This window comes from Oncorhynchus mykiss, chromosome 32 (assembly GCF_013265735.2).
Source record: "Oncorhynchus mykiss isolate Arlee chromosome 32, USDA_OmykA_1.1, whole genome shotgun sequence".
Taxonomy (NCBI): domain Eukaryota; kingdom Metazoa; phylum Chordata; class Actinopteri; order Salmoniformes; family Salmonidae; genus Oncorhynchus; species Oncorhynchus mykiss.
In genome coordinates, this window is record NC_050572.1 from 32,839,382 (window position 1) to 32,866,562 (window position 27,181).

Below are 27,181 nucleotides of genomic sequence, written 5' to 3' on the forward strand. Positions count from 1 at the left end.
TCCTGCCATGGGTTTGTAGTACATCATAAAGCAGGTATTGTCGGCTACGTGAGGCTCATTATGTAGATAATCTTAAGAAGAACTAACCCCTTCTCAAATATCCTAATAATGTTGATGTGAAATGTTGGAAAAGGAGGATAAAATTGCCCCATAAAGAAATCAAAAAGTCATACAAAAGATACAAATACTTTAATAATATGCAATTAAAAAGGTAGACTCAGAGATATGACAGATGCAGAAAGTAAACCGCATAGTTGTTGCAGAAATTGACTCACTAAGAGTGTTGAAGCACAGGTTTCAACACTGTTTTGGTCCCGTGGCTCCCACACTGGAAGAGCGTGAAGTGAACCTGTGCATATGCGCACATACTGTGTGCGACTGTGATTTCAGACATATTTCAAATGCATACGTAAAAATACACACTGTGTTAGAGTCAGTCACAAGTAAGAAAAATATACACGTCTCAAGTCAATTCTGACTCAAGTCTGTGCCTCTGAAATACTATAAATTATGGTAACCACATTTCTGACCAATGTAATGCATGATTAGGCTCATTGTAATAGGTTAAAAAAAAAACTGAATCTTGAAATGCATCATTTTATTACAATATGGAAAATAGGAAAACATCAAGAGAGGAAGTTAGGAAAAGTTGTTGATTTCTCTCTTCATTTCCTAAAATGAGTGGAAGGAAATTAAAATGTATGTCAAAGTATAAATCACTTATCAGGATTTTAAGTCATTCAAGTGACTCACATGCACATACACCAGTTAATTAATTATGCACACATTTCAATGTAGGGAATGGTTTGTTTCCATACTCAATATGTTTCCTACAACAAGTGACGTAAAAGACGGAGAAGTTGTAAGCCACATACCTGTAAGAGCTCTGTCTTATCAAAGTTCTGGCGGTGTCTGTAGATGCTCTGACACAACAGAGCATACAGCTTCTCCAGCTGATGCACCTCATAGCCCTCAGTCTTGGACACAACTCTTTTGAGCAATTCCTGGACAATAAATTATACACAAATCAATGTATGAATATAGGATGAATGAATAAGTGTTTGGCTGTGACTTGCCATGACCATATTTCTGGTCTCCAATTTTCTGGGTGTACTTCTGATACAACTACATTGTAAGAAGCATGGCCTAACCTTCTAAAAAAATAAAAAAAAAACTGTTCAGGAGGTTACCTTGAGTTTGTCGTGGTCCACGACCAGCTGAGGGGTCTTCTGGGTCAGGATCTCCAGGGCCTTGTCCACGTCGATCAACTGCTGCTGCTGCACCAGAGTCCTGGTGGCACGGGTCACACGCCTCACTGTTGGAAGGAAACACAGGAAGCAATCAGGAGGGTGTGATGGGGAGCTGATAAGCTCAAGTCCCTTTAATCAGTGCTGGCTGAACAGGCTAATGCTAACACAATGGGCTATTGGTGTTGATATGCATATCTCCTAACATGCAAATGAGGTTTCTACCCAGTAACATTGTATGGTTTCCTATTCTAGAACTAAAGGCACAGAAGACACAATTACAAGCATTTGCACTATTAATGTAGTTTGATTTTCGACAACAAAGTCAACCTTTTTGCATGCGTTCATTGGCCCTCATGCTGTGGTGAACACATTTACAACCAAAGGAACTTACTCTTACAGAGTATTTAAATCAGTGCAGCGATGGATGTATCCCTTTAACTGATGTGCTGTGTTGAGTTAGAGCTCCCCAACAGCTGGAGCCCAAGAGGCCAAAGGTCAGTGAAACTGAATGAGCTGTTCCCTGAGGCCAGAAGATGTAGCTTGCTTGCTGCCCGGGTCTGGGACCCTAATACAGACCTATGTCCCAGTCATCCTCCAACCTTACAGGCTCTTTGGTCTTTGTGGTGTGTTTCTCCCCCTGATCTACCTCCCTTGTAGGGGTGTTGTTGACTGGACTTGGGCCATGTTCCACTGGAGGGCTGGAAGGCTGGTGGTTAACTCCATTGACTGCCACCACTGGACTGGCTTGGATCCCAGATTGGACCTGTGTGAGGCCTGGCTGGTGTGAGTCGTCTGTGGGGCCTGGAGCTCGCTGTTGCCAGTCTCCATTGGGGATGGGAGTGGTGGTGGGCTGCTCTGCAACACAGGCCTCTTCCACATCCTCAGCAGGCTTAGTGGTCTTCTCTGAGGTACACTCCATAGGGGAGTCTCCACAGCCGTTCTCTAGAATAGTCTCCAAAGCCTTAGCTTGTTCCTCTATGCCATCACTCACATCCGCTTCTTCAGCCCCTGAGTTTGTGATCTCCTTGTTCGAAGAAAGAAGTAGGTTTCTTTTTTCTTCTTCTTTATGATGCCGAAGAGCCATTTGCTTTCGCGTCGTGTTTTGGGCGGTTTCTTTTTACGGGCTAGAGGACAGGCTAGGAAAGTTAAATAGAGAAGAGATGGTCCTTTAACATGATGGAGAACGGGACAGACAGACAGACAGAGACTTCTCTATATCAATGAATATGCCCTGGCTCTCAATTTCTGCTCTTGCCTGCCATCGTGGTTTTCTAACTCTGGTCTTGTCTTTTGACTGGTTCACTCAACTGGAAAGAATCCTCCTCTTTCACTGTGGCTACACTTACTTCTGTTCCTGTCCTGATCCTTGGCACTTCCACTTTCTATCACTCGTAACACATCTGGGAGGTATTAGTTTTTTGCCCTTAAACGTTTAAACACTGATAATAATAACTGCTTATGTACTGCAAATCAAGCAGTAAAAAGCTCAATCCTGAGTGCTGTCCCTTGGTGGTTGACCAGTGTCTACCATCATTTCCACTGGATGCTATGCTCTGTAACAAATAACCTACCAATAAACAGTTAAGGAGTAGAGTGGTGAGACTTACGTGCGGGCCGTGGTGTGTTGGCAGCGAACGGGGTGCTGGCGTCTTTGCCAGTGTTACCGCCTAGCCTCTTGGACTCGGCAAATCCTTCCTCTCTGGGCAAAGTCTGGTAGTAGGAGGGGACAAACTTTGAGGACGTGCACCCTGTTAGTAGACATAAATATGTTGTTAGCATTGTCAATTAAAACGAAGATGTTTTAAGGAAAATAAGAGAGGGTTCATCTAATCATTGGACAAATAGTTAAAGAAGCCGACACGAGACACTGAAACTAATACAAGAGCTAGCTGAACTCACATTATTTTATTTTTTGGGTTATTTAACTAGGCAAGTCAGTTAAGAACTCATTCTTATTTACAATGACAGCCTACCAAAAGGCAAAAATGCCTCCTGTGGGGACGGGGGTTGAGATAAAAATAATAATAATATATATGACAAAACACACAACACGGCAAGAGAGACAACAACTGGAGACAGGTTGCGCGCACTTTATTTGGATAGTCCGGATTTCCATCTGTAGATGCTCTACAGATGGTCATACTATCAACAAACTATCTGTTGATAAGCAACTGCTTGCTAAGGTACGGTTAGGTTTAGAGTAAGGATTAAGGTTAGGGTTAAGTTTAGGGTTAGGTTTGGGCTAGGGTTAGTACATAGTTAGTTGAAATGTTACTGATTGCAGAGCATCTACAGATGGACTACAGACTATTCAAATAAAGTGTTACTGAGAGGTTTTACCATGTAGGCTAGGTCACTACTTCAGCGTTCAAATCACAGCAATATGTCAACGTTATAAGCAGCAGCAGTTACCTCTCTTGTTGCGCGACTCTCTGATCTGCTCACAGGTTCTGTTGAAGTCCTCGTCTAGTTCGTCGCGGATGATGGCGTGGGTCGTGTCCTTCAGGGCACAAGCCCGGTGACGAATCTGACGATCTGGACACACAAAGAGAGAGACATTGATGACAGAGGTACACAGTAGGGGGCCTCGTCATCCATGGGACCAACTAAACTGCAGCAGAACAATGAGAACGGACAAAGATATCTTCAGAGAGATAACGAACAAAAATAATATTGGAGTAAGATTAGCCTGGTCCCAGATCTGTTTGCTATGTCTTGCTAACTCCTATGGTTGTTGGCAAGACAGCACAAACAGATCTGGAACCAGGCTAGAATTACACGTCAGTTATAATATAATAATAATAATAACGACAACAGCACTCGGTTTAGTGAGGTGGAGACGGTTGTAGGTATACCAGATGGGTCGCTGTCAGGGTTGTACTCCAGGGCGTTCTTCCAGATCAGGTCCACGTCGTTGACAAACTCCCTGACGGTCACGTACTTGTGGAGGTCGACCTTGGACAGTACAGTGGAGAGGTCCATGGGATGCCTGATCACCTTAATATAGTCAGGAACCTGGCGAGAGAAGAAGACAAACCATTGATAAGATGGGGGACACAATACCACTCTGGTTGTTTCGGATGAGAGCGTCGGTAAAGGAGCGAAGCTACAGAAATCTGAAGTGACAACAGTGCATTCCCCTAAGGGGCCAGAGCTCACTTAGAATGCATGTACTTGTATTCAGACTTGCTAGTTAAGTATTGACTATGTTTGGGTCAGTCAACATTTAGCTTCCATTAGAGTAATCTTGAATAGCACCCTGGACTACAACACCACAAAAACACCTCTTTCCTTCCTTGTTCCTCTCTTTTTCCCCCAGTGTTTTCTCCCTACCTCTTCGATGTCCACAGGTTTAGTGAAGGCCTTGAAGCGTTTGTCCTGGGAGAGGCGCTCGGTGACGTTGCGCAGGAACAGCCTCAGCTCCCTGAGTGTGTCCTCCTCCTGCTCCTCCAGACGCAGACGCTCCCTCTCACTCATCTGCCTGGGGAGAGGAGGGGGGGCAAGGGGGAGCACCTCCATGGCATGCATCACTAAGTCAGGGGAGGGGGAGGAAGAGGGGGGTAAAGAAGGAGGGTTAAAATGGAGATGGGACACAAACAGCAATTATACCAAGTGATTATCAAAAGGCATAAATATCTAGTAGGTACAGGCTTTCTTCTTGGACGCGGGTGCCTTGGCAGTCTGGCTAAGGATGAGATTCTCAAAGAACTTCCTTCTCTCCTGCTGGGTGGGAATTTGGATAGAGTGCACCTCTCCGTACTCCATCCGGAACAGAGTCTGGATCTGAGAGAGACAAAGTGTAGAATAATTACCTCAGTGACTATTTAGGGTTTTCACCTCTACAAAGAGTATTTACTGAAGTGTAAAAAAAAAAAGAACGTGGTTACGAATCTACTCATGGGTTGAGTAGCCCAGTAAGGTCCAGGGATCACTTCTCTACAGTACTTGTAGTGTAATGCATGGCGGGAGAGGCCCAGATATGACCTACCTCGACGGCCAGGTCGCGGTGAGCCACGTTGCTGGTGGCCAGCAGCATGATGGGGGAGAAGGAGGGGATGTCCTGCAGCAGGCTGAGGAAGGTGGCCTTGAGGGCCGAGCCCACCGTGTCCCACCACTGCTGGATGTGGGGGATGTACATTATGCTGGGGGAAGTCCGCTTGGCCTCGCAGAACACCTGGGGCAGGCAGGGCGAGAGGGGCTAAGAGGTCAATGACTGTGTATCACTTGCCAACCTAGCACTTAGGTCGGGATTGAAACTATCAGCACTGAACCGACATCTCGCTGCATTTGACTGAGTAATTATTTGCTTGATGGAGTTTGCCTTTCTACAATGAAGTCAACTCTGGGGCTATAATTCTCTGCACCACAAACGAGTGTAGCAAGTCGGTGTGCATTTTATCATTTTATTTCTAAAGGCTACATTAGTTCCAGCCAGTACCTGTGCACAGGCCTCCTCAGGTGAGGTACAGCTGACTCCAAACAGCACAGCCATGTCCAGGGTGTAGACTGGGAACTTCTCCAGGGCATGGAGCACGGCGGGGGCCAGGTGGGAGCTCTGACCCGCCCGGGGACGCCCAGCCAGCAGCAGCCTGGGCCGGTAGGTGGTGGGGTGGCAGATCGCACTCCTGAAACAGAGGCGAGCGGAGAGGTGAAGTGAATGGAGACTCAGGGATGTGATTATGAATGGAAACAATGAGAATAGGGTGTTTCTTTCAAGGCAGAACGTATCTACAAATTACAGGTGGGCTACATCTTACCTGGCAAAATGGAGGAAGCTCCCTTTGGTGGTGGTGTGTTTGGTGATGGAATTATTGGACGAGGGGCCCTCGTCCCCACTGTACATGATTTCATCCTCCAGAATGCTGTCTGTCAGATCTGATCAAAGGAAAAACTTGATCAAGTAATTGCAACAACTGAACTTAACCAATGATCCTCTCTAATAGTGACCTAGCTTGGTCCCACATCTGTTTGTGTTGTATAGCCAACATTGGCATGACATTGACCATAGGATTCGGCAAGACAGCACAAATCAATCTGGGACCAGATAACAATGGCCGTGACTTAGTTCTCAGACAAAACTTAACCCGACCCACCTGCATCCCTCTTCCTCTTGAGGCCCTGTTCGGCGTGGGGGAAGAGCTTCTGCACTGCGTCCAGTACGTTGGTGAGGGCGGGGCCCAGCAGGGGCGTAACCACAGGGGTCAGGGCCTTGGCAGGGGACAACACAGCCCTCTGGGAGGCTGGCACCATCTTCCTCATGGCGGCCACAAAGTCCCGGCTGTTGATGTTGATGGAGCCCACGTCCAGCAGGAGCTTCTGGGACGTGCCGTAGATCTGGGGGTAGCGCCTGCGCAGCGCGCACAGGGCCGCCTCGGCACACACCGCCTTGATGTCGGCGCCGCAGTAGCCTGGGGTGCAGAGGGGGAAGAGGTTGTGGTTAATACGTGGCATGTGTCAGATTGACTGTGGAACTGTGTTAAATCAATAGATGAATTGTGGTGATCTGTCTGAATATTATGAGACAACAAAACGACATAGCTATTTCTGTTCTTACAATTATTGTACAATCTTGACTTGCCCAACGCTAGAGTTGATTTGGTATACATTAAATCACCTACCGACACATTTATCAGCCAACTCTTCCAGGAAAGGATCGGACGGTGTAGGATTCCACTGTCTGGTGTGAATCTTTAGGATATCTTCCCGGGACTGGAGTTGTCGACAGAAATGAAAGATAAGTGCACGAATAAAAAGTAACTGCATGTAGGCCTCTCAAGTCAAAGGAAGATTTGGATGGACATTTGAGTTTTGCACGCACACATATTAACTCAAGTGAGTCTTACCTCGCGATCAGGGAGGCCAAAGAGGAACTCCCTGTCGAAGCGTCCGGGGCGTCTGAGGGCGGGGTCGATGGAGTCCAGTCGGTTGGTGGCGCCGATCACCACCACCTCTCCTCGGCTATCCAGGCCATCCATTAGTGCCAGCAGGGTGGACACGATGGAACTGCAGGAAGGAACCACGAGTTGGGAGTATACAATGTTTAGTATGCAGGCACAATCAATGGTAAGTCTCTGTAATCAGTGGAGTGAGAAATGAGCGTGGCTGAAATGTCTCACCTGTGGATCTGGTCTTGACGACTGGAGCGAACCGGAGCCAACCCATCGATTTCGTCAAAGAAGATAATGGCTGGCCGCATCTGGTAGGCCTGTGGGTACAAATAATGAGTCATCCTATCAATGCAAGTATGTCCCTATATAATAGACATGACCGTCAAACACAGTATAGCCAGCCACCCTTACATTTCACCTTACAGAGTTACAACAAGAGACCAATAGTGACTTGAGCAGGAAATGCTGATAGGCAAATACTAGAATCAATGGTCTCACTAAGACTGAATGCACCAGTGATAACTATATTAATGATCTTTAGTGTGTTGTATGAGGGACTGTACCTGGTCAAAGAGCAGCCTGAGCTGGCGTTCCGACTCTCCCACCCACTTGCTCAAGCAGTCGGCCCCCTTCCTCATGAAGAAGGCCACCTTCCTCTCCCCCTGGCTGCACTCGTTGGCCAGCGCTCTGGCCACCAGAGTCTTCCCCGTACCAGGGGGACCGTAGAACAGGCAGCCCCTGCAACAGACAGGGAATTTTCTTTGAATGGATCCTTGCAAAGGACTCAAAGGATCCAAGAGCCAATGAAATGAAGAGTGAATGAGGCTGTGATTAGAGTTAGGGTGGGGTGGGGCTTCAGTCCATTGACAGGATCCATTCTAGTTGCTCACTCAAGTAAGTTCCTCATCCTGTTGTAGGCTAATTCCTCACAATGTCATTATGGTAAGCTACCCCAAAGGCAATATAAATCAATAGTCAAAATAACTGCAAGTTACCCAACAAAATATGTTAGCTATTCAAACCTAAAACAATTTCTCACCTTGGGGGCTGGATCCTGAACTTCTCAAACACCTCTGGGTAGAGCAGAGGGAAGACTACCATCTCCTTCAGGGCAGAAATGTGGCTTGTCAGACCGCCAACAGTGTCAAAGCACACCTTTGGAGGGAAGAGAGGGGGTTGGATCTTTACATAGGAGATGCAGTCTGATAACTTAAAGATCATATAATGTAGGCAAACCAACTTTTGAGATTAAAACGGCTTCAAATAATTGAATTGTGATGTTTAGAGCTCACCGACTGGTCAATCGCCATGGGGTCGACATCCGCAAGACTCACACCCATCTTCATTCTGTCCTTATGGATTCCCCAAATGTCCTCTTTGCGCAAATTCAGCGGCAGACACCTGAGAGGGATCCCAAATGAAAGAGATTGTGGTTTTGGCAAGCTTATTCTGACCAGAAGCTCAAAACCACACTGGATTCCACTGGTGTGAAATATTGGACAGATTTTGCTTTAAAATCCAAATAATTATGTTCTGTTCGTGGTGTCAGTCTCATACAGAGAAACTCTTGAGCAACATCATGTGTTCACTACAAAAGGTCTGGCACCCAATGAAGATCACCAAGGAGATATCACCAGAATAACCCAGATGGAACCTTCGTCTATTATTATTACATCATCGATCACCACCACTCATGATGTCATAGACACAGTTCAAAAACATTCAGGAATGGGGAATCATTGCTCTGCTCACCCATGTTCATTATCCTTTAAATATGATTCAATCGTGTCCAAGATAATATGCCATGGCAAATAACAGATGATCAGTAAACAAATATAAAAAACAATCAAGTAATATGCAACAAAACATCGTTTTCTCCTTTCTTTAGTACTACTTTCCAGGGTAGATTTTAACTGTGAACTAAATTAAACATGTTATCATTATAGGGACAAGTCAAACTGTTGAAGTGTGTCAAATGGCTTGCTCGTGATGACATGTTCACTGACCTGTTCTTGGCTTCTTGCTCTGTGTCTTCCTCATCAGAGGAGTCTTCCTCATCAGAGGAGCTGGCTTTGTAGGTGTGCGCCAAGCATGCTTTCTCCTGCGGGTCAAAGCAAACCATAAGGAGACAGAGAAAGGAAAAAAACTTCACTGCTTTACTGTACTGCTCTCTCCCAACGTTGTCAGTCCCCAATAACACATGAGAGACTTAAGTTGTTTAAATTGTGCCAAAGACTCACCTGCCTATGGACCCAATCCTGTTGTTTGAAACAGTGAAAAAAGACAAATATTAACCATCAAAATGAAAAGTAATATATATTGACAAGACCCTACAATAATAGCCCATAGTCATAAATAAAACCATAACCATTTATAAGGACCCAACCCATGAAACACAGCAATAATGGACCCTACAACATATTTTGGTCAAAACAAAGATTTTTTTGTGTCAAAACAAATATCTGGACACTATGAAACCAATGTACGGGCTAAGACTATTGGTAAAGTGCCAGTAGTGTGAAGTACAGTACTGTGGGATGGACCTTGCCACTCCTTCGGCTGGTGGTGTGGACACTCCTGGGCATTGAGGCACTGATGCGGTAGCTCTCTCTAGTGGAAGATGCCTGGCGGTCGAAAAACATGGGCGGCTGCTTCCTGGATTCTACAGATGAAACAGTGAGAGAGGCATAACATCATGATAAGCACTGATCTTGGCCACTAGTCAATAATTTCAGAGTGGGAGTGCTGATCTAGGATAAGTTTTCCGAGCCGGTCACGGGTGCACCTCAGCCACGCTCAAGGTACTAAACGATATCATAATATCATACCTCTGGCAGTCTCTATGGTGGTACCACAGGGTTCAATTCTCGGGCCGACTCTTTTCTCTGTATATATCAATGATGTCGCTCTTGCTGCAGGCGATTCCCTGATCCACCTCTACGCAGACGACACCATTCTGTATACTTCTGGCCCTTCCTTGGACACTGTGCTAACTAACCTCCAAACGAGCTTCAATGCCATACAACACTCCTTCCGTGGCCTCCAACTGCTCTTAAACGCTAGTAAAACCAAATGCATGCTTATCAACCGTTCGCTGCCCGCACCCGCCCGCCCGACTAGCATCACCACCCTGGACGGTTCCGACCTAGAATATGTGGACAACTACAAATACCTAGACAGTAAACTCTCCTTCTAGACTCATATTAAACATCTCCAATCCAAAATCAAATCTACAATCGGCTTTCTATTTCGCAACAAAGCCTCCACTCACGCCGCCAAACTTACCCTAGTAAAACTGACTATCCTACCGATCCTCAACTTTGGCGATGTCATCTACAAAATAGCTTCCAATACTCTACTCAGCAAACTGGATGCAGTCTATCACAGTGCCATTAATTTTGTTACCAAATCACCTTATGCCACCCACCACTGCGACCTGTATATTCTAGTCGGCTGGCACTCGCTACATATTCATCGCCAGAGCCACTGACTTCAGGTCATCTATAAGTCTATGCTAGGTAAAGCTCCATTTTATCTCAGTTCACGATAACACCCACCCGTAGCACACGTTCCAGCAGGTATATCTCACTGATCATCCCCAAAGCCAACACCTCATTTGGCCACCTTTCCTTCCAGTTCTCTGCTGCCAGTGACTGGAACAAATTGCAAAAATCACTCAAGTTGGAGACTTTTATTTCCCTCACTAACTTTAAAAATCAGCTATCTGAGCAGCTAACCGATCACTGCAGCTGTACATAGTCCATCTGTAATTAGTCCACCCAATCTACCTACCTCATCCCCATACTGTTTTTATATTATTTACTTTTCTGCTCTTTTTCACACCAGTATCTCTACTTGCACATCATCATCTGCTCATTTATCACTCCAGTGTTAATCTGCTAAATTGTAATCATTCGCTCATATGGCCTATTTATTGCCTACCTCCTCATGCCTTTTGCACACACTGTATATAGACTTTATTTTTCTCCTACTGTGTCATTGACTTGTTTATTGTGTTATTGGCTTGTTTATTGTTTACTCCATGTGTAACTGTGTTGTTGTCTGTGTCACTGCTTTACTTTATCTTGACCAGGTTGCAGTTGTAAATGAGAACTTGTTCTCAACTAGCCTACCTGGTTAAATAAAGGTGGGGGAAAAAAATGTTTTGCTTTTTAGATCAGAATATTTTGTGGAGATATGCTCCGATGAAGGTCGACTGACTGAAGGCTTACCTACTATTAAAATACATTTGCATCTGACTTGAGGTGTGCATAGACTTTTTCCTGTTTTTCCAGTTTCATATTTTGCTTCCAGCACCTTTTACTTATTTGTTTTGGGTGTGCGGTAGACTCTTATTATTATATACGAGATCATCATGAATAACATGGACTGGGGACCTGATCCCAATCAGCACTGCGGCATTCTTCCACGAAATGGGTGCCTTTTGATATTTTAAGTAGAAATTGTGCACCAATATTGAATATTAAAAGCCTGTTATATTAAATTAAGTGCCCTTCAATAAAGACCACATGGAGAATTTAATCTGATTATTTATATAAACACTTGCTAAAGTGCCCAAACTCAGCATGTCCCTCCGTGCACCCTCTGCAGATTTTAACTAACTCAACCCCAGAATTCCTCCAAGTTTTCACCATAATTGGACAGCCCTAGTTATTTTGTTGCTTTGACAAAGTCATTTCTGAAGATTATTATTTATTTAATGTGATTAATTGACATCTTTCCCTCGTTTTAAGGTCAAACCTGTTATGTGAAACAATTCCTTAAAACATATTTTTGAACGAAATTGAACATCGAATAGTCGAACCCTAGTGTAAAAGCTTGTTCTACTCTTTTGGACCATTTGCTGGTGTTTTGTGATGGAAAGCACGTCAAGCCTGCTACCCATAGATAGATAGGCTAGAAATGTTTTAATTTCATTTTTTGGGGGTGAAAAGGGAAGATTTATGGTTGGGTTAAGAGGAAATCGTCAACCCTGCTACTATATTTGGCACTTATGATAGTAATATTTTCATTTAACCTCTTGAGATAGGGAAACATGTTTTTTTTATGAAGTAGTTGAACATGTGCTCTTTATGACAGAATGTTTCCAATTAGGTTAAATAAAGTGAATTGTTTTTTTGGACCAACTTCTCAAAAGGAATTGGTGGAACTGAGATTAATTGAGATGAATAGTTAAGTAAATGACGGAGAACATTTTTCAGAAGGCTAGTTCAGCAAAGAGTAATAACCATCCAGAGGGGCCTGGTAGCGAAGCACTGCTTTTTTCTGTCGAGGTTCATAGCGCTTGCTGTTATTGTCGTCTTCATCGTGCTCCTCATCTCCGTGGTCCTCATCATCGTCATCCTCCTCACCATCGTCACCAGAGTACTCTGGAAATAGGTATTGGATCAAAAGTTAATGAATTCATGTTATGGTCAAACATGACTTTGACCTAAACTACAATGGAAACAGACCTTCCGTTTCTTGTTTGGAAACTGCTTTTACAGTTGGACAATCCGTGGTCTTCTTCCGCTGGGCTTTAGAAGAGATCCTCTGAAATTCAAACAACTTCATAGATACAACTGGTATGGTATTGCCATTTCCTTTCATCAGTGGCCTGCATGACACAATGGCACATATCTCAGTGAGACTTCAATCTCAAAAGGTATTATTGGTCATTTCCTTCCACTAGTCTTATTTCCCATATCTCAAGGTTAATCTGGTGAAATTCAAATGAACGTTCACTGAATATACAAAAACATTAAGAACACCTGCTCTTTCCATGACATAGACTGACTAGGTGAATCCAGCTGGAAGCTATGATCCCTTACTAATGTCACTTGTTAAATCCACTTCAAAAATCTGTGTAGATGAAAGGGAGGAGACAGGTTAAAGAAGGGTTTTTAAGCTCTTGAGACAAATGTGACACGGATTGTGTATGTGTGCCATTCAGAGGGTGAATGGGAAAGATAAAAAATGTAAGTGCCTTTGAACGAGGTATGGTAGTAGGTATTAGGCACTCCGGGTTGGTCAAGAACTGCAACGTTGCTGGGGTTTTCACACTCAGCAGTTTCCTGCATTTATCAAGAATGGTCCACCACCCAAAAGACATCCAAACAACTTGACACAACTATGGGAAACATTGGAGTCAACATGGGCTAGCATCCCTGTGGAACGCTTTTGACACAGTGTAGAGTTTCAGTCAGCTGCTGGTGAATGAGGCAACAATGTGACAACAGTGTGAATTCGGTTCCTAAATACACAACACAGAGGGCTGCTGAGGGCAGAGAGAGAGCACGAGAGGGTGGTGGACCACAGATGGGTGCAACACCCTTACAATGGCCTGATAAGAGATTGTGTGTGGCAGCAGAAGATAGAGCCTAGAAAAAGTGGCCGGTTATTATGTAAACACATTTCTACAGTGCAACAAGCCCTTGGGTTTGGGTAGAGTTAGTGTGAGTCTCCAATGCCAATCTCAAAGGGGGAGCATGTCAATGAATGGTTTCTTATTATTTTCTAATTATACGGCATAAATATAGCCCTGTATTGTATTTCATCCCCGTCTTTGTGGATGGCTGAATGACAAAATTATATTTTACGAACTGGAAAAAGCCTCACTGTTTGTTCTGAGTTTTTCAAGTGGCAGCGCATCTTATTCATGTCATCAATCTTGTGGAGGACTGCCTCAGCAGTGCTATGGAGAAAAACAAGTAACAATATAACTTCTGATAGTAGTATCATTTTGGGGCAGAAGTAGAGGAATTACACACTCTAGTGGGGAAGTAAACAAGAGACTGTGGAGCAAGGACACATGGGGGGGGGTCAGGGTTATGTTGTGACGCTCCTTACTTAGGGATGAGGCAGTAAATCATGGACTGTTGGTATCTGGTGGTTCTGGTACTGCGTCGCACAACCCCCTGGGGTCCTTCTGGTCTAGGAGATCCCTCTGAAACAGGTATTCAAAACAGTTCATGTCATTCACAATTCCATGTAGGTAAATGAGTCTGTGAATGAGAATGATTATTTAAATGGAGTAAATTGTGACATCCTCGTAAAAAGTGTTTTGTAGTTGTGTGTGTTATGACATGCATGTCTAAATAGATCTTGTTTGCATCATAATGTGAAACATGCTTTAGGCTGACCAGTTTGGTCATCCTCACAGGCCCCATTGACCTGAAACCTGGGTGATTTCCTGTGAAGGAATTTAAAAAAAAATAACATTAAAATATCATAAGAATGCTTGATGGTATCTGAATCAAAATGGTCTGTAGGACTAGCCTGAGTAACATTATGTTTAGTTAACATTCCACTCCCTGTAATTCAGCAAACACACAGAGTAGGCCTACAAGGAGTGGAAAGTTAGATAAACAGACTGGTACCCATGCTACTGACTCCAGACAAAGACGCATCTGGACTTTATATCTGGTTTATGGATAGAAACATTAGCCTACCAATCAATATTTAACTATTGAGAACTGAGTTACCTTGTTATCTTCCTGACAGGTCTCCCATTCTCCAGTGTTTGTCCATTTAGCTCTTCCAAGAGGATAATATGCCGATCATTCTGACCAACATATCCCTGAGAAAGAGAACAGCAGAACTCAAATACAAATGTATTGGTCAACCTTGAAGGCATTGACAATCAATTGTCTTCCATCTGTTGAATATAAATTAAGTTTGTTTTGACAAAGTTTAGAAATGTTCTGCATAGCTAACCTACAATTAAGATTTTAAAAATTCGGTGACATTATTTACAGATTGCCGTTTGCACAGAGGTGACTGACAATATTTTCATATGAGGACACCGTAGAACGTTTGTTCACGCACTGCCTGTCATTTGTTCAACTCACGTTAGTCAAGCGTGCGGACTTTCTCCATGAAGTCTGCTGGGATGGAACGTCGGCGTCTGGTTGTGAAGACTGAAGTGTTGATTGGTGTGCTTCCGAAATGCTACGTATGATCACCATCGTGTTGAATAAACTGCGCGTTTAATGAGTTTACTAGCTAATACTACGGTCAATTATTCACAATTGCAATGTTAACAATGGTATGTATCAATCTTACCATCTCCATATAATTGCAGATTGTTAACGACAATCTAGCCAATTTTGAGATGTCAAAACTACTGTGCGTGTATAATTTCAAAACACAGCATTCTGGCACCATCCACGTCACAAACCGTATGCCTGGCTGCGTTCGTTTTACATCCCCTGGGTGGAAAGGATATTTGGGGATTCCCTTGCAAAATGTTTTTTAAATGGAAGCAAACGGGGAGGGACTGACCTGAATTTGTCCAATAGAAACTCTCGTTTTAGTTGCAAACGTTCAACTGGACTAATAATTACCAGTGGTGTGAAGTACTTTAGTAAAAATACTTTAAAGTACTACTTAAGTACTTTTTGGAGGGTATCTGTACTTTACCTTTTATACTTTTGCCAACGTTTACTTCACTACATTCCTAAAGAAAATAATGTACTTTTTACTCCACACATTTTCCCTGACTCCCAAAGTACCGGATATGAAAATGGGGTCGGAGAATTTCCACAATCCTGGTTAAAAAAAAAGTTATATTGTAACATCATCTTTGTCTCTCAATCATTGTAATGTGCTTAACCTTAAAAACCACAATTTAAATTATTCAAATCTAAGTTCAAATTCAACCAGAGCTCCCTGAGATCATGGGAATAGGCTGAACTTGAATCATTCCCACGGTGAATGGCTAAGCGCACTACACTATGAAACCACACACTATTGTAGAGACTTTGATATTACTGGCCACAATTGATATGGTGAAAACAATGTGTGGGGAGGCAGAGGTACAGACACTCACATCAATACCTTTGTCATATAACACTGTGAAACTAAGAATTGATGCTATAGCTAGCAATCAAGAGGAAACTGACTGAACGACTCAAACTCCCCCACCTTATGCTCTCCAAATGGACGTTAGCTGTGAGGGCCGAGATGCATTGACCTTTGTTCGCTACATGTCGGGGGGTGGTATTCACGAGGACATTTTGTTCTGTCTCACGATTCCCGAGCATGAAATGGCACAGCGAATGTTCAGTGTGCTGCATAGCTATATTGATGAAAAACAGATTCCATGGGATCGAATTGTGTGCTTTTGAACAGATGGGGCTCCATCTATGGCAGGACGACGGGCAGGCCTCTGCACTCTAGTTATGAATGCGTCTCCTTCTGCCATATGGACGCATTGTATGATACACCTACTGAGCTATAATGGATACACCGAGTGCAACTGGCAGCAAAAGAGCTGAGTGCAGAACTGAGATATGCAGCAGGTAACTTCGATTGTAGGCTAAACCACTGTTCGCAAAACTATGTAGAGCAGTGGAGCCTCCTCAGAGAAGGACCAATGATTTACAACAAAACATTTTGGTAAAACATTAAAAAAGTTCTCCTTTTTAGATAAAACTATACTAAATATAATCACGTCACCAAATCATTGATTAAAAAATACTATTATGCAATGGTCTACAGTAGTCCCAACAGCACTCTGTAGGGTAGCACCATGGTGTAGCCAGAAGACAGCTAGCTTCCGTCTTCCTCTGGCTACATTGACTTCAATACAAAACCTAGGAGGCTCATGGTTCTCACCCACTTCTACAGACTTGCACAGTAATTATGACAACTTCCGGAGGACGTCCTCCAACCTATCAGAGCTCTTGCAGCATGAACTGACATGTTGCCAACCCAATCAAAGGATCAGAGAATGAATAGAGTAAGATAGAGTAGTTGACTCAGAGAGAAAAAGACAATAGTTGAACAGTTTTGAACAAATTAATTTCTTCCAAAATGGAGAAGCAATAGTGTGTTTTTCCCTCACTTTCAGTTTCACTTAGCTAGCAAATGCAGCTAGCTAGTTTAGCCTACTCAAACAGAGGGATGCTATATTAGCTAGCGGTCTATGACTATCCAACAACACTGGAACTCTTGCAAGTCAAGGTAAGCTTTCGGGTTTAAAAATGTATTTGCCCCCGGGGCCCGCCTGTGTAAGAGCTAACTGCTTACTGACTGTACACTAACGTTACTGCATGATTGTAGCAGGTTTACTAATGCATTAGTTCTATTAGCTATGTTGACTATGTCGTTACTTTATGATATGGTTTGGCTTGGAAAGGTTGTCTCGCCTGGTCACATACAGCTGATGTGTTGTGCATTGACGTCCACAAGCAACAAAGGGAAAGGGTGAGAGGAGTAGAGCACATAGATGCGAGAAGGAATACAATGTGGCTGTTATGAAAATTAACTGTGTTTACGTGTGATCAGGGGTGTATTCATTCTGCCTATTCTGTTGAAAATAAATCTTAAAACGGAACATAACAGGGATAAACATACATGATTTTGTCCAATAGAAACTCTAATTTGCAAGTGTTGGACTAATGATTACACCCTATATCAGATAGATGCAGGCAAAAGTGTGCAAGGCGTTATTGAATGTGTATTGACCTGTGTGCACCTACAGTACCAGTTTGATGTCTTCACTATTATTCTACAATTTAGAAAATAGTAAAAATAAAGAAAAACCCTTGAATGAGGAGGTGTCCAAACTTTTGACTGGTACTGTACATTATAAACCTTCATTCATAGGCTAGGTTGTAGCAACCTCATGATTGGTATAGGTCAAATTAGAAGAATTATATAGTAGCCTAAACCCATCGCTGTTACATTGAACTAGGTGAAATGGAATATGAATGACATATTTTCCTGGTTAAATAAATACTACAATATGCTGTAATATAAATAAGGCCATGCTCATGAAGAAAAATAAATAGTCCTCCCTCATCTTAAAAGGCACTGACCGCCACTGATGTGGAGATATTTAATCATAACATGACAATGTTCTATTTCACACCGAGGGTTGGTGATTATCGAGGGGAGTGTTGAAAATATTTTTTCAATTGAGAGAGGAGCTGTTGTTATTCGCAATAGATGTAAAAAAAAAATTTAAAACATTTAAAAAAAAAATTTCATTTCATTTCTGTGTAATGAAAATAAAATGGTGTCTCCTTGCCTATGTAACAGGCATATTAGGGAAACTGAACAAACTGAACGCAAGCATGCAGGGGAAATACCAAACAATTATACAGATGAGTGACCGAATCCACAAAATCTGATCAGCAAAATGTTTGACTGTGATCCTGGCTTAGTTGACATGCCGGAAATCTAACAGCTGATCGAGCTGTCATGTGACCGAATGCTGCAGACAATGAATTCACGGGTCACTGTGGGGGAGTTTTAGTTCCTGACTCAATGGGAATAATGTGCCGTCTCCCACCGAGCATTAAAACTCATGGTACGCTGATTCAGTGCTCTCATCTGCATTAAAAACAAATATCGATCCAGGTTGGATGTGACAGGAGAGATGAGGTGCACACTGCATCATTCGTGAGGGATGGCATGTTTACTTTTGCCTTGTTTCCTTATTGATTTATCTGCTAAATATAAACCCCAAAAATGTGTATTAGCATATTTAAAATAATGTCATAAAGAATTCACATTATCATATATTAATATCATAAGATAACAATTATTAGTCATAAACATCATTATTTCCAACACATTTCAGAACCAGTATCCAAATCAGAATAATCATGATAATGACTTCAACATTACATAATTGCATTGAGATTCATCATCATTATATAAAACCTATTAGTCATAATTCTCATACTTCTTAAACAATAATTAACTCCAAAACATTTACAAAATATATCCACCATAATTTTATAATTAGATCATTTCAATGCATATCCAAACAATATCCTCAGTGGCAACATTCCTTTGCCACTGAACCAAAAGATAAAGAAACACAGGGGTGTATTCATTAAGCCGATTCGTTTACTACAAACTGAAAACATTTTGCAACAAAAACAAGAGTTCATTGGACACATTTAGATCGGTCCCTCCCTGTTTTGTTCCCTTTGCTCGGTTTGGTTTTTCAAATGGTAAACGGTTTCCATTACAATACATAATAAATAGAAGGTGCACACACAGGAGTGTACAGTTAAAGGGACAGAGCCTTTGCTACACAATGATACTCGAACTGGGGTCTAGCGACTGTCAAGCCAACACCTTAACTGTTACACCAAGAGGTCCCAAGAGGTTGCTAGGTGTTGGGTTAAAGCTGAGATCCGCGAAAGGTGAAACAGCGCCACTGGTTGCTCCAGGCACATTTGTTATTGTTTTGTTTATTTATTTAACATCGTGGTAAAAGACTCTGCTGTTCTATCAAGTGTGCAACAATGTCCGTGAGAAAAAAAATAAGCAGTGTTAGTCATTGAAGTAACATCTGTTGTAATATCACCAACGGACGTGGCAGTTTCACCGCAAAAGTATTCCAACTACAATATATCGCTACAATATCATAGATGAGCAGCATTAGGACAGAATGGATCATTGGGTCAAGATAAATACTCAAATTCAAGGATACCATTTTCTGGAAAGTTCAATGTTTTAATGTATAAACAGTCTGAAAATTCTCTCTTCACCCTGACTGAGACATTCAAAAACAAACAACCTAATTGTTAATTTGCTAATGTTTCAACGGGGTAGGTCTATTCATTTGAAACCTACAGCATGAAGGATCCAGTTTGGTGTTGTCCATATCCTGCCTTTTTATTCCCATCTTCTGATAGATGTCTGTGTCCTGGTTGTCTTTCTCCATTCGGTTTTGATCCTGGTTTTGTTATTTGTGGACTTTATCCACATGCTTCAGCAGGTCAGCATTCTCAGCGAATCTTCTACCACACACAGAACAGCCATGCTGTTTCTCACCTGTGTGAGTCAGGATATGCCTGTTCAGGTGCGTTTTTCGACTGAAGTTTTTTCCGCAGATACCACAGCTAAATGGTTTCTCTCCTGTGTGAGTCCGTAAATGTTGGTTTAGATTCCCCTTCTGATAGAAGCTTTTCCCGCAGTATCCACAGATGAATGGTTTCTCTCCTTTATGAGTCTGTATATGCACGTTCAGCAGCCCCTTGCTATAGAAACTTTTTCCGCAGTCACCACAGCTAAATGGCCTGTTCTGTGTATGAATCCTCATGTGCTGGGATAGATGGTCTTTGTTTTTAAAGGTCTTGCCACAAACAGGGCAGGGTTTCCCACCGTGACAGAGTGGGACATGGGCCTTCAGTTTACATGTGGCGTTGTAGGGGCATTCAATGGGTCTCTCCCTGGCGAGAGTCACATGCCTCTGAAGGTCAGCTTTCAGAGCAAATACTTTGCTGCAGTAGTGAGATTTTTTAGACATGGTGCTGAGTTCAGAACAGTGTGCCCCCAATGGTGGTTTGGGATCCAATGGTGGTCTATTTACTTGGTCACTAATTACAGTTGAGCTGGGGCTTAAGGCCTCATGATCCCATTCCCTTTTCACACAGGGACCACTAAATATAAACTCTATGGTATTACCCTCCAGTCCTTGAAACTGCTCTTCCTCCTGGCTGGTCCTGAGTTCCTCCTTTTCCTCTTTAATCTGTGATGGCCCTGGTTCCTCCTGTCCCCGAGTGGGGTACCACTCCTGCTCACAGTGTTGTTGCTCAAAGGGAACCTCTTCAGAGACAGGTAGAGACAGCTGCTGCGTGTCTGGGGGGGGGGGGGGGGGGGGGGGGGGGGGGGGGGGGGGGGGGAACAGTCGCAGACAAGCATAGTTACTATGGAACGCCGTTTGGTCTTTGCGTGTCAAAAACAAGAATACTATACGTGTCTTGACCAATCAGGACGTGAATATGACTGCACTTCACATAATAAATTAACGCGTTAATACATTTTTTACGTAGTTATTATACATTGATAACAATATCACAAGTATTTCATATGTCACAAAGATTCATCGATACGTGTGCTATGGTGCTGGTAAAGTTGTCTCGCGCACCTACAGTGTTGGTCATAAAAAAAAGCTAGCTAGCTGATAGATGCAAACAATGTTCTTCCCCAAAAACATAGCAAAGCGACATAATCTAGTTAACTATATAGCTAGGTGTCATCATCTAAAATGACCCTAATTTATAAATGTTCTTATTTGATTAATGGTGGCGGGACCATCTATGTGAAACTAGCCACAATAGTGGACTTTGCGGTTAGCCTTCAAAATAAAAGTATGTCATTGATAGTGATGCAAATGAATACAAATAGTATAATTATGCCATAATTGAATAGATCATGCTAAACGAGAATGTTGTTATATAAAATCAACAAAAGACAGTAATTTGTTAATTTGACAAAAATCTGTTGAAATCACACTGGATGTATTATACTTTAGAATTGCATTGGGGGCATACTTATTTCACTGTAGAGCCTTACCTATGGATTGTTGTTCAATGACATGGGGTACTCAGTGACACCCAGAGAACATTAGCATCTTATTACGGGACTCTGAAACCACTGTAAATTGAGCCACATGTATTGTCAACCTGCTATGTGTATTGAACACTATTTCTGAGGAAAAACAGTTCTGCGTGGATGTTTTGGAGTCTGACAACTCTGAGGAGGACGTTCATTGATCCCCAATCCTCCAGTGCAATATGAATGTCATGGCTGGGGATTTCACACAATATTAGCTACAACACTAATATTTGTGTAAACGCTTCACAGTTGTGGTCTGTTGGTGTCAACGTGTAGACCGATACCCCATTTCATTACTTCACATTCCAACCTTGTTTAATTATCTAGTCTAAATACGGCCAGTCAGTTAAGAACAAATTCTTATTTACAATGATGGCCTAGGAACCGTGGGTTAACTGGCTTGCTCAGGAGCAGAACGGCAGATTTGTACCTTGTCAGCTCGGGGATTCGATCTTGCAACCTTTCGGTTACTGGCCCAACGGCTACCTGCCCCAACCTGTTTATAACCTTAGCTTTGGGCAACAGGGTTCAATTTCAATAGGCGAACAACAAGTGGCTACCTAGCCAATACTTACTCACAAGGATTCCTAAATCATTGCTAAGAATGATGAAAATGACTGCAGTTTCTACTTGTAATTGTTTTCAGACTGGTTGTATTGGTGCTAGCTAGGTAGCGAAATTGCGGTCGAACAAATAATGCCTTATTACCAACGCGGTATTGTAAAACACATTGTTCGTGGCCGGTGTGTGCTTGTTTGCAGACTTTTTTGGTACAGTTTGACAGTGCTACTGATAGTAGTGGTGGCGCTTGGCTTGCACGTGTAAATTCATGACACACATTCTATAATAGAACCGTGTTAGTTGACGTGTCAAATGAAAAGCTTATTTAACACGTATCTTTTTTGACACGCAAAGATCCAAACGGCGTTCCATAGACTACACATGCATTTCGCGACAGCGACAAAATAATCATGCATGGTTCAAGTTAAACTAAAACGTTGAAATGTTCATCACTATTACAATATATTAATTGAGTAGGTGAGATATACACACAAACCTGTTCTACATAGTTTTATCTCCGGTGTAATCCTTAGCTGTCTCCGTAGACTATCAATCTCCTCTTTAGATCGGGATATCTCCTCCTGGTACTCAGCTACTACTTTCTCAATTGCCCCCAAAATCTCCACTGTCGCCGCCGTTAAACACTCAGAAAGAAACGAATTCAAAGACTGTAATTTATACATTTTTGTAGACTTGTAGTAGTGGAATTATTATTGCCAAAATAATCTAAATCTCTGGTTTTAACTAACTAGAATTCGTCTACGAAGAAGGAATGTAATATATATTTTTACTTGGAATCCCCGTTCTACATCCGTGTTGTCTTCTTCTTATGTTCTTATGAGTGGGTATGGCGTACCCAGAAACAAAAGTTGGCGCCCCGGGTGGATCGGGTTTTGCTACAGATAACTCCATAGAGGGCAAAAAGTCATACTGTAACAGGGGGATGAATGCTTTAAGAGAGAACAGGCAACAACAAAAAAGTTATGGTACCTCCCTATTGATGAGATTATGTATTTTGTTTTCATGATATAATTTTGCGTATATATTGTGTTTTCATCAAGAGGGCCAAAATGGAAATACATTTGTTATTGTGTCATCCTCAATCATTTTAAATGCATTGTATCCACGTGTGGTTGTAATTTTAAATTGTAGGATATATAGGATGATACTTTTTTTGCATGAACTTTAATAATGAATGGATGTTTATCAGAAGGAATTAAAATGAATGTAATCTAATTGGGACTGAACAACTGTAGTGCACATGCATATAAAAATAGTTTGCACTTTACAGGTGTCTATTGTATATCATGAATGAGCAGCATCAGGTGAAAATGGAAGATAAATACTCTTAAACAAATACAAGGAGATCTCTTCTGCAATGTATATAATATTCTTTAATGTTATCAATAACATCAGTCTGACCATTTTCTCATCACCCTGAGAGACATTCCAAAACATTCAACCAGGAATTGTTCATTGGCTAATGTTGTGTGAGTCAGTATCGTCAGATGCCCCTTGTGATTGAAGCGTTTTCAGCAGTCACCACAGCTAAATGTTTTTTCTCTTGTGTGAGTCCGTATATGTTGGGTTAGGTTCCCATTCTGATTGAAGCTTTATCTGCAGTCACCACAGCTTAATGATTTATCTCCCAGACCCAGTTCTCATTTGCAAAAAATGCCTGGCCAAGTTGCCAAAACACAGCAATAGGCTACAATAAAAAGAGACACGGACAATACAAAAGGTTTAAAAAAAAAAAAGTTTAAACATATGTGCTAATGTTATGAGAAAACAAATAAATTACATAAATATTGAGTTATTCACTGCTGCTACCTGCACATTGTCTCCAGCCACTTTGAGAAAGTCTGCTTGTGGGCAGTAAACAGTCCCTTTAAAAAAAAAATAAAGGTTTTATATATATATATATATATATATATATATATATATATATATATATATATATATATATATATATATATATATATATATATAACCTTTATTTAATAAGGCAAGTCAGTTAAGAACAACTTCTTATTTTCAATGACGGCCTAGGAACAGTGGGTTAACTGCCTTGTTCAGGGGAAGCACGACAGATTTTTACCTTGTCAGCCCATTTTGTGGTTGGGTATGGTCACGGATGAAGCTGTTATGGTAACAGTGGGTGCTGTCTGTAACGTCACCTGGGGAACAAATTGCATGAAGTACTGTCCAGAGACAGATGGGACTTGAACAACCAGACCACCACTGGTGCTACAGACAGCTGGTGCTTTGGTGAATAGCTGCCTCTGTGCAGGTATCTTTGGCATGATTAGATGTGGTCCAACCAGTGCCCGGCACTTAGTTTTGGCCAGCACTGCTGTGTTCGGAGGTAGTTGATGTACGTTCTCTTCTTAGTTGTACTGAAGAGCTGTAGCACGGCAGGTTTTTGCAGGCTGACAGAGTTGGACATGGGCCTTCAGTTGACAGGTGAAATTATAGCAGTTTTTGCAGATGGGGCATTCGCTGGGTCTCTCCCTTGCAAGAGTGACGTGTCTATGCAGGCCAGCTTTCAGAGCAAATGCTCCGCCACAGTCACAGCAGCAGTGAGATTTATTAGACATGGTGCTACATTCTGAACAGTGTTCTCCCACTGGTGGGTCGGGATCCAATGGTGCGCTGCTGTAAAGTCGTACTGAGTTGCTGCTTACGGCTGAGCTGTAGCTGGAGGCATTGTTTTGATTATCTGGAGGGAATGTCGAAACACTTTAGCTGGGTCACAGTGCCAAAATATTTTCGATCCACTAGTTTTGAGTCACTCTCTCTGTTCTCCACAGTCAGAGTTTTGGGAAGAAACAAGGACTGAAATTGATCCTCTTCATCTCAACTCACTTTTCACACAGCAAGAAATTAACTATTTCGTATTAGCCTCTTGCCCTTGAAGTTGCACTTCCTCAGGGCTGGTTTTGAGTTCCTCCTGTGCCTCTAATCTGTGTGGGCTCTGGTTCCTCCTGCCCCAGACTGGAGGACCCACAGTGCTGCTGCTCAGGGCCAACCTCCCCTTCAGAGACGGGGTGAGAGAGCTGCTGGGAGTCTGGTGGGAATAAGAGAGAAGCTGAGTTATAGCTAGCTAAAGCCTTTAGACATGTCTAAGTAGCTACTAGTACAAGGTTTTCGAGATAGCACTAGCTAGCTATTTAATGGTGAAAGTTCAACTTAAAAGTTGTTGATAGGTGAATCGATGTTAGTCAGCCATAAACAATGTATTAATTGAGTAGATAATACCTACATAGCAACGAACCTATTGCACATCGTTTTATCTCCGGTGTAATCCATACTAGCAGTCTTCGTAGCCAATCATTCTCCTGTTTAGATCGGGAGATCTGGTACTCAACTACCACTTTCTCAACTGTCCCAAACATCCGTTAAACGCTCAGAAAGAAACGCATTCAAATACAGTAATTTAGACATGTTTTGTGGTTATTCACCCTCTTGAGTGTTTGGCTTCGTCCACGAGGAAAGAATGTTCAAAATCAAAACAAACTCCCTCCTTCCTCTCAGTTCAACGTCCGTGTTGTTGATGTTTTTCGCCGTCGTCTTCTTCTTCTATAATATAATAGCGGGCCGCAAACAAACGTTAAAGGTGCATGCCGCCACCTACTGTGCTGGAGTGTGTAGTCAATCACGGTTTACAACATAAGCTCTACACTTCTAAATCCTCCTACCTAACTCAGTACTTCTGAGGGGACAAAAAACTGCCATACTAACTTCTAATAGACCCTCCCCCATCCCCAAAATCCCTTCGAACCCGCCCCCCCCCAACCTCAATGACACTACACTTAAATCTTTCCCTCTCTTCAACATACTTATAACAATAGAACAACACATGCTCCACCGTTTCAGTGACCATACACTCCAGACACAAACCATTTGTATGCTTGCCCACCAGATTTAATGATGTTCTAGGCACAATTGAGAAAACACAACCATTTCCTTCCGAATCTGACCTTTGAATCTTGGTCCACCGACCTTACTTTGGAGGGCATATAAATGTTGGCCCTTGAGCTCAGAGTCCTATCTCTTCTGCTACACATCTATCAAAATGGCTTTGATCTTACATTTGGCCTCACCTCTACCCAGTGGAACATTAAAATCAATTATATCTCATTTTAAAGCTCTTTTGGCTAACTGGTCTACAATTTCATTCCCTTCCACACCAGCAAAGGCTGGGACACAGCAGAATCTCACTACTACACCCAGTCTCTCAATTCTCCATAATAACATGAAAACCTCCAATAGTAGGTAACTCCTATTAGATTTGCCAGATGATAAACTATTAAATACAGACAAGGAATCCGAGCATACTTTATTTCTGACAGGTTGTATGTCCTCCACCCACTGGAGGGCAACTACTATTGCCAACAGTTCAACTGAGTATTCTGAAAGATCATCTGTTAATCTTCTACATTTGCACATCAAATTATGGAAAGTAAACATCTGCTCCTGTGCGCCCACTGTCTGGGTCTTTGGATCCATCTGTGAAAAGCTGTAAAAATGCATAAAAACTTATACCAATGTAATTACCAACCCGTTTCCCTATATCACTGACTTCTGACCAATCTTCCCTTTTCCCTACCAAGGTTAGATCAACAACAGGATCTGTGAGGAACAATGGAGGAACATCCCTATCTACTTCCATGTTGTCTTTTTCTTATTCTTATCAGTATGGTGAGCCCAGAAAAACACATTAGCGCCCCTGGGTGGAAGAGATTTTACTACAAGGTACAGACCATTGGTAACGGGGTAAAATGTGGGACGAGAGGAACATTTGGGGTGTTTAAATAGTAGTTTTCCAAAATTATAGGGTAATCTAGGATGATCATTTCTTGCATGAACTAAAATAAAATATGGGATGTGCGTTTCCAAAAACAATGTTATTTCATGGTTAAATTATAAAAATAATAATAAAGATGTTTTATTTTCTGTATTTATTTACCAATACCAAATAATCTGATTTACTTTCACATTTGAACAGCACAATGTCATTTAATGAAATTGTTGAAAGACAGAAATCAGGTCAGAAGTCTGAGAATTACATATGAGATACCAAAAGATGATAGAAGAAACAAACCCATCTCATTTTTT

General features: G+C 42.2%; 2 protein-coding genes across 7 annotated transcripts; both read right to left on the reverse strand.

Annotated features, from left to right (window-relative positions):
* Positions 1–583: 583 nt before the first annotated feature.
* Positions 584–15,372, reverse strand: LOC110487589 (ATPase family AAA domain-containing protein 2). 6 transcript variants are annotated; one of them, XR_005041299.1, is made up of 29 exons: positions 14,989–15,372; positions 14,623–14,717; positions 14,281–14,330; positions 13,988–14,084; positions 13,757–13,832; positions 12,613–12,691; positions 12,388–12,528; positions 9,682–9,800; positions 9,379–9,396; positions 9,145–9,239; positions 8,431–8,539; positions 8,178–8,293; positions 7,702–7,876; positions 7,367–7,455; positions 7,094–7,253; positions 6,869–6,959; positions 6,344–6,658; positions 6,008–6,125; positions 5,689–5,875; positions 5,239–5,424; positions 4,898–5,033; positions 4,584–4,780; positions 4,106–4,265; positions 3,663–3,785; positions 2,858–2,998; positions 2,242–2,386; positions 1,191–1,315; positions 876–1,004; positions 584–672 (listed from the first exon to the last, which is right to left on the reverse strand). XR_005041299.1 is itself a non-coding variant. In XM_036970989.1 (28 exons), exons 1-28 carry the CDS (start codon positions 15,103–15,105, stop codon positions 640–642), a joined length of 3,477 nt encoding a protein of 1,158 aa, XP_036826884.1. In that variant the 5' UTR covers positions 15,106–15,372; the 3' UTR covers positions 584–639. The 6 variants fall into 6 exon arrangements, 2 of the variants coding, with proteins under 2 accessions (XP_036826884.1, XP_036826885.1); XR_005041300.1 differs by lacking the exon at positions 14,989–15,372 and adding an exon at positions 14,859–14,968; XM_036970989.1 differs by lacking the exon at positions 2,242–2,386.
* A 3,278-nt stretch (positions 15,373–18,650) lies between these two features.
* LOC110488325 (oocyte zinc finger protein XlCOF6.1) lies at positions 18,651–22,884 on the reverse strand. The gene is made up of 2 exons (XM_021560528.2): positions 22,560–22,884; positions 18,651–20,743 (listed from the first exon to the last, which is right to left on the reverse strand). The coding sequence occupies exons 1-2, from the start codon at positions 22,744–22,746 to the stop codon at positions 19,848–19,850; spliced, it is 1,083 nt and encodes a 360-aa protein (XP_021416203.1). The 5' UTR covers positions 22,747–22,884; the 3' UTR covers positions 18,651–19,847.
* Between the last annotated feature and the right edge of the window lie 4,297 nt (positions 22,885–27,181).